Source organism: Coffea eugenioides, chromosome 6 (genome assembly GCF_003713205.1).
Source record: "Coffea eugenioides isolate CCC68of chromosome 6, Ceug_1.0, whole genome shotgun sequence".
Taxonomy (NCBI): Eukaryota; Viridiplantae; Streptophyta; class Magnoliopsida; order Gentianales; family Rubiaceae; genus Coffea; species Coffea eugenioides.
The window spans coordinates 46,768,169-46,775,510 of NC_040040.1; the positions used below are offsets into that span (position 1 = coordinate 46,768,169).

General features: G+C 45.3%; 1 protein-coding gene across 1 annotated transcript; it reads left to right on the forward strand.

The window, feature by feature from the left end:
- The first annotated feature begins 3,416 nt into the window (after positions 1–3,416).
- On the forward strand, positions 3,417–7,128 carry LOC113774254. Its single transcript, XM_027318810.1, has 5 exons — positions 3,417–3,581; positions 4,108–4,399; positions 4,625–6,368; positions 6,463–6,552; positions 6,696–7,128. Exons 1-5 carry the CDS (start codon positions 3,417–3,419, stop codon positions 7,126–7,128), a joined length of 2,724 nt encoding a protein of 907 aa, XP_027174611.1.
- Positions 7,129–7,342: the final 214 nt, after the last annotated feature.

The window sequence follows — 7,342 nt, forward strand, 5'->3', positions numbered from 1 at the left end:
AATTTCTATATTAATTTTGCACGGTAAAAGCCACTTGAGCCCTTTCCATTACTTTCCTGTGCCAAAAATCATTTGGTCCAACGAAAAGTCCAAAGGAAAAACACAGGCCAGTCCATCCGTTTCACCAAACAAACCAAACCAAAATGCATGGGTTTCATCTCCCAAACCCATGCCATAACCCAATCAAAATAAACCCAAATGCATTTACCAAAAGCCCAATAAAACAATATTAACCCAAACCTTGATTTATTTTACCAAGAGAAAAATGTAGTTTTGATACCCAAACTTTGACACATGAGCAGTTTTAGTCCCCAAATTTTGGACGAAAACAAATTTGGTACCCAAACTTTCAAATTTTGAGCACATTTAGTACCCTTGACGATTTTTTCCCAAATTGCTATCGGAAAAAGTCATGTGACAGTCACATGTCCGGCCACTATTGTATAAAAAAATGCCAAAAAAATGTCAAATGCCATTCTAATACTAAGTATTAAATTTAAGGACTAATAATGTAATAAAAAAAAACCTAAGGACTAAATAACATCACATGAGTCAATTGATTACCACCAAGAACAAAAGCAACTATAAGAGCACAATTATCAAGATCAGTCTTCATTGTCTTGATTCTAACCTTTTGAAAGTAGAATCTATTGCATTCATGCTTCTTGACGAACCAGGAATAAGAAATTGATGTCTTCGACATATGCTGGATCATGCCATGCCCAACTTGAATTTTTGTTGAAGTTTGGTTCATAGGTTTTTTTTTGGGGGGGGGAGAGAGAGAGAGAGATGAAACACAGATAGAAATGAATTTGGCCGAATTTTACATCGTTTCCTTCTTCTTTTATTTTTTAAATGACTCGTGATGTGATTTAGTCCACAGGTTTTTTTAATTACATTATTAGTCCTTAAACTTAATACTTAGTATTAAAATGGCATTTAACATTTTTTTGACATTTTTTATACAATATTGGCCGGACATGTGACTGTTACATGACTTTTTTTTAGTAGCAACTTGGGAAAAATTGTCAAGGGTACTAAATGTGCTCAAAATTTGAAAGTTCGGGTACCAGATTTGTTTTCGCCCAAATTTTGGGGACTAAAATCCTCATGTGTCAAAGTTTAGGTACCAAAACTGCATTTTTCTCTTTTACCAAATCCAACAAAGTATTAAATCTACCAAAAAATAATTAAACCCTAATTATGTGTTAAAATCCAGAATTAAAAACATATTTAAAACATGAAAAAGAAGATTAAAGTTTAAAAGAGACAAAATTGATTGATTTTTTTCCAGATGTTGGGTTATAATAGAATTATGTAAAAACTTAGGGGCCAAATCGTAATTTTATAAATTTTCCATGCAGCTTGGTTCGAAGCTGTCTTCTTCTGCAACTATGGGTTCATTCATCGAATACAGCAAACACCGAACGAAACCAGGAATCCAGACCAAAAAACTCAAACTCATGCAAACCGAGATCCACGAGTATAGTTCAACACAACATTATACAATGGAATCAGATCTAACGCTCCACAAAATAAGTAGAAATGCAGAAAAAGGAAGGAGAAGAAAGAAACGGGTTCTGCAGAATCTTTGACAAGTTTGATGTGAATCTAAACTTAGATAAAGCTAGAAAAGATGAAATACCATACCTTGAATGATTTAAAAGGCAAAAACACTGCGTTGAACTTCACGGAAGAGAGAAAATCGCAGGTAAGAGCTTGGTTCCATTGCTGCAAAAGTTCTTCAAGGGCTGATAAACCCGCGACTTTGAGCCCGGATTCGATGATATTAGAGGCGTTTTCTCTGAAAGTTGTGTGAACGAAATTTGTCCCTCTACTACCGTAAACACACCTAAAGGACTAAAATCGAGATCGGATTTTGCTCACGAAGGAGGCAGGACGCTCAACCCTGACTCAAAATGTTTCTGCTCTTTTTTTCTTCTTTTCTCCCTGTTTTTTCTCTTTTCTCTCTGTTTTTGGTTTTTCTGCCACCTCCCCTCTTATTTTCTTACCCTAAGGCTGCGTTTTGAAGCCTTTTATAGGAACAAAAACCCCCCAAACCCTCACCTCAAAGTGAGGATGAAAGCTGGGTTTCTTCTGGAAGTTTGAGCCATTAGATGGCTTTTATTCTAGAAAAATCTTGATAGATATCAAGGGGTGAGGTGGCAAAAGATTGGGGAAAAAAAACAAAAAACAAGTGGAATTGGGCGAAAAATGGTTGTTGCAATTTTTGGTACCATGGCCTCGTCCATGGTCATGTACGAAGAGCAGGAAGATGATGCGCGCGTGTAAGTGTACGAAAGCAAGGAACACGTGCATGGCTAATTTATTTTATTATTATTTTTAAATCTGATTTTGATTTTCTAGTTTTTCTTTTCTGTCTTTTCTTTTCTTTTCTTTCTAATTTTCTAAAAATAAATTGAAATGATTTTCTTTAGAAAAAGTGATAAATAAAAATAAAATAGAAATAAAATAAAAATGAATAAATAGAAAAGAAATGGAATAAGAATAAAACTAAAATTTTTTGTGTCTACAATCATAATTATCAAACTAATACAACTGTATTTGGAATATCTCCGATTCCAGTGAACTGGTAGCCTTTATTTTGTTACAAAGAATATACGGTGCAAATTGTAGCGTAGGATTTGTCCATTCAGCATGTAGCGAAACTACAGAAGCAACCAAGTGTTCTATGGCAAGCTCCCAGGACAGCACCCTCTCGAATTATGCATTGCCTATTGCACTGTCGGGAGGTTAAACATCACCCCGACCATGTCTTGCTGGGCTTCACGCAATATGCAGCTTCAGCCATTGGTATCTCTGCATGAAACAAAGCAAGGGATGATTGATTTTGATTAAAGAGAGGACGTGTAGGAGTTAGTCTAACGTTTATAGTACGAGGGATCTAGCCTGGCCACCTAAAGGATAATTGTTCACTCATATTATATTATAGGCTATGGTTTCCTCTACCCCATTTTCTTTGCCAATCTCCGTCATGTTTGTACTTTTATGGCATGTGAATTCTCGCTTGCAACACTATATGTGCAAATATACTGACAAGTGACGATTAATTAAAAAGGGAAATAGGAGATCCGTAACTATATTATAAAGCTATACATTGAGAGCCACATATTATATACTATTAAAAAGCAGATGGAGCATAGTTTATACAAATTAGTTCGTAGGAGTCTTTGACTGAGAGTGTACATGCACATGATACATATGTACAACTATTCTAATTCAGTGCTAGTAATGAGAGTGCTCACCTCGGTCGTACCTTGCGGCCGAGGTGACCTCCTTTCATCTCCTACACGAACGCAGCCATTCCCCGATCCGGACCCTTGAGCTCGGCTCGGTCCATGATCTTCTACTTGGATGACCTCTGCACCCCAAGCTACCACCACGGCTAGACGCTGATGATGTCAACACTCCTGACAGCACCCAGGACCAGTGCTTTATCTGAAAAGCACTGGGTGATCTTAATGACTACTGCACAGGACTCCCCGTCATCCTGCCCAGGCGGCTACAGTGTCAGAGTCAGGCCTCCTGGCAGGGAACAGAGCTGTAATATCAGGATATGGGTCCCACCAACATGAACCCTCCGTCCTGACCTCCACTCCCACTCTATAAATACCCCTCGTGTACATTTCACAAGTAAGCATACTGTTCATTCACATATACAATTGCTTTTCTCTCGTTCTCATACTAACTTGATCGTCGGAGTGATCCCAGGGGAGAAGCCCCGCCATCCACTTCGGACGAGTAAAGTTACCTCACCTCACTTGAGAGAGGACTGATTCATGTCGGTCTAGTTACCCACCAAAAATCACCTCTTCAATTGGCGCCGTCCTCTTCATTGACAGTATCGATCCTTAGACGGCAGGAAAGCCCGGCAGGCTCGAGCCCGGGGATGAGGTGGAGCAAGTGGTCTTAGATGAGGCGAGACCTGACCAAGTGGTCCAAGTGGGAGCCGGACTCCCCTCGCCCCTAAAGGAAGAAATGATCCACTTAATCAAAGACCACCGGGATGTCTTCGCGTGGTCCGCGGATGAAGTGGTCGGGGTGCCACCCGAACTTATGGTTCACCAACTCAATGTTAATCCACAGGCCCGTCCTGTGAGGCAGAAGCGAAGGCATTTCGGCCCTGAACGCAGCAAGGCCATCTCCGATGAGGTTGACAAACTCTTGCCCGCCAAGATGATTCATGAGGTCCAATACCCCACCTGGGTGTCCAACCCGGTTATGGTAAAAAAGGACGCCGGTGGATGGAGAATGTGTGTGGACTTCACCGATCTCAACAAGACATGCCCCAAACACTGCTACCCGCTGCCGAGAATAGACGCCCTCGTCGATTCGGCAATGGGGCATGAGATCCTCTGCTTCCTAGACGCCTTCAAAGGTTACCATCAAATAGGAATGAGTGAGGAGGATTAAGAGAAAACAGCGTTCTACACCGACCAAGGTGTTTACTGCTATACTACCATGCCCTTCGGACTAAAAAACGCCGGGGCGACCTATCAAAGGCTGATCAATCGCCTCTTCAAAAATCAGATTGGCCGCAACGTGTAGGCCTATGTGGATGACATCCTAGTCAAAAGTTTAACCACTGCGGCCTTCTTGTCAGATGTGAGGGAGGTCTTCAGCGTCCTGCGGGACTCGAGGATGAAGTTAAACCCCAAGAAATGCGTCTTCGGCGTCACCTCAGGAAAATTCTTGGGGTATCTGGTTTCCCACCGGGGAATCGAGGCCAACCCCGACAAGGTCAAGGCCATTCAGGACATGTCTCCACCTCGGAACATCCGAGAAGTCCAAAGACTAAACGGACGCCTGGCCGCGCTGAACCGCTTCCTGTCCCAATCTGCTGAGAAGGCCTTGCCTTTCTTTAAAGTGTTGAAGAAGGCTGACCAATTTGCCTGGACTGAAGAATGCCAGGCCGTCTTCGACAATTTGAAACAGTATCTGCATCACCTACCCACTCTCGCTTCACCTCGGCCTGAGGAGAAGCTGTACCTCTATCTCTCCGCCGCTGACGAAGCTGTCAGTGTGGTGCTCATCCGAGATGAGGGCACCCAAGTGCCGGTCTACTACGTTAGCCGAGCTCTCCGTGGGCCGGAGACTCGGTACACCCAGGTGGAGAAACTCGTGCTAGGGTTGATCCACGCGGCTCGGAGGCTGAAGCCCTACTTCCTAACTCATCCCATCTGCGTCAGGACAGACCAGTCTATCCGACAGATACTGGTGCGTCCCGAGGATTCCGGGCGCCTCACCAAATGGGCTGTCGAGTTAGGGGAGTACGACCTGTCGTATGAGCCGCGCACCGCCATAAAAGCTCAGGCTTTAGCCGACTTTCTTGCCGAGCTCACCTTCGTGGAAGGCCAAGAATCCACCTCCGCCATTGCCGAAGTTCCCACCTCACACTCGTGGACATTGTACGTGGATGGATCCTCCAATGGGGATGGCAGTGGAGCAGGACTGCTCCTAGAGGGCCCTCAGGGAGAAGTCTGCGCATATGCTCTCCGTTTTGGCTTCCCGGCTACCAATAATGAGGCCGAATATGAGGCCTTGATCGCGGGACTCCAGCTAGCCCGCAGGCTCGGTGCCCAGCGGATCCACGTCCGTAGTGACTCCCAACTTGTCGTCTGCCAAGTTCTTGGTGAATATGAGGCCAAGGATGAGACCATGCAGCGGTATCTCTCCAAGGTCCACCAACTCACCGCGTATTTCGAGTCTTTCGAAATCCAAAGAATCCCACGCTCCCAGAATAGGCGTGCTGACGCCTTATCTCGGCTGGCTTCCACCTCGTTCTCTGAGCTCAACAAGACTGTTTTAGTGGAGGTGCTGAGCGAGCCGGGATACGTGGAAGAGGTGGCCTGTCCCGTGCACTCGGAAGATATTTGGATGAGCCCGTTCATCCTTTTCTTAGGGCAAGGGATCCTCCCTGGGGATCTAGCCGAAGCGAGAAGAATACAACGCAAAGCTGCTCGGTACGCCCTCCGCGACGGAGAACTGTACAAACGCTCCTATCTCGGCCCGTGGCTGAGGTGCGTTGTGCCCGAGGAAGGACGCCAGATCCTCCGTGAGATACACGAATGCATATGTGGGGCCCACATCGGCCACCGGATGTTGGCCAAGAAGACACTGCTTCTTGGGTATTTCTGGTCTTCCGTTCGACAAGATGCCCAAAATCTTGTTCTCGGCTGTCCATCCTGTCAAGTCCACGCCCCCGAGCACCACCAGCCCTCAAACTTCATGGTTCCAATCACCTCACCATGGCCGTTTGAGCAGTGGGGGACAGACATCATTGGTCCTTTCCCTAAAGCGGTCGGGGGTTATACCTTTCTGGTGACCGCTGTGGACTACTTCACTAAGTGGGTCGAGGCCGAGCCTCTACGGACCATCATAGGGCTGGCCGTTCAAAAGTTCTTTTGGAAATGCATTATCTGCCGTTTCGGCATACTTCAGGTCATCATCTAGGACAATGGGAGGCAGTTTGCCGAGAACCCATTTAAGACCTGGTGCGAAAACCTCGACATCAAGCAACACTTCACTTCGGTTGGTCATCCTCAGGCCAACGGTCAGGCCGAAAATTTCAACCGAACTCTCTTGCATGGCCTCAAGACCCGACTACATCGAGCTGGATCATCTTGGGTAGAAGAACTCCCCAGTGTCCTGTGATCTTATCGGACCACGCCGAGATCAGCCACGCAAGAGACCCCGTTCTCCTTGACCTATGGAGCCGAGGCTGTCATCCCGGCTGAGATCCTTACGCCCAGTCCTCGGCTGGCGGCTTATGTAGCCGAGGTGAATCAAGAAGAAAGGCAGTTGGATCTCGACCTCGTCAACGAAAGAAGGGACATTGCCTCAGCTCGGGTAGCTTCCTACAAGAACACCCTGGCCCACTATTATAATGTCCGCGTCAAACATCGGCGATTCCTGCCAGGGGACTTGGTGCTCAGAAAAAACCCAGTCAGCCGAGCTGAACCGCAAGGAAAATTATGCCCGAAGTGGGAAGGTCCCTACCGAGTTGTGGAATCTAACCTTAGTGGGTATTGTAAATTGAGCTACCGAGATGGCTCTCTAGTGCCGAGGACTTGGAACGCCGAGAACCTTAGATTGTATTATGCTTGAACATTTCATTAAGTTATGCCTTCAGCCACTTTGTTATTTTTCAATACAACGATGCCACACATCTGCTATTAAAAAATAAGGGGGACAAGCAAGGGACGAAGCAAGAAATTAAAATAGCCGAAGTGAGAGGAAATAGATGTTTCATTAATGAAGAAGAGACATTACAAAAAGAATACAAGACCGAGGTCAGGAATGCTACTAAGCAATTCCCACC

What these genes read in the sequence shown, in the direction of transcription:
- LOC113774254 (XM_027318810.1), top strand. Translation starts at nt 3,417, where the DNA reads ATGATGTCAACACTCCTGACAGCACCCAGGACCAGTGCTTTATCTGAA. An exon ending in GCTGTAATATCAGGATATGG is followed by an intron (nt 3,582 to 4,107) that starts GTCCCACCAACA and finishes GTTAATCCACAG; the next exon opens with GCCCGTCCTGTGAGGCAGAA. An exon ending in TCAAGCAACACTTCACTTCG is followed by an intron (nt 6,553 to 6,695) that starts GTTGGTCATCCT and finishes GACCACGCCGAG; the next exon opens with ATCAGCCACGCAAGAGACCC.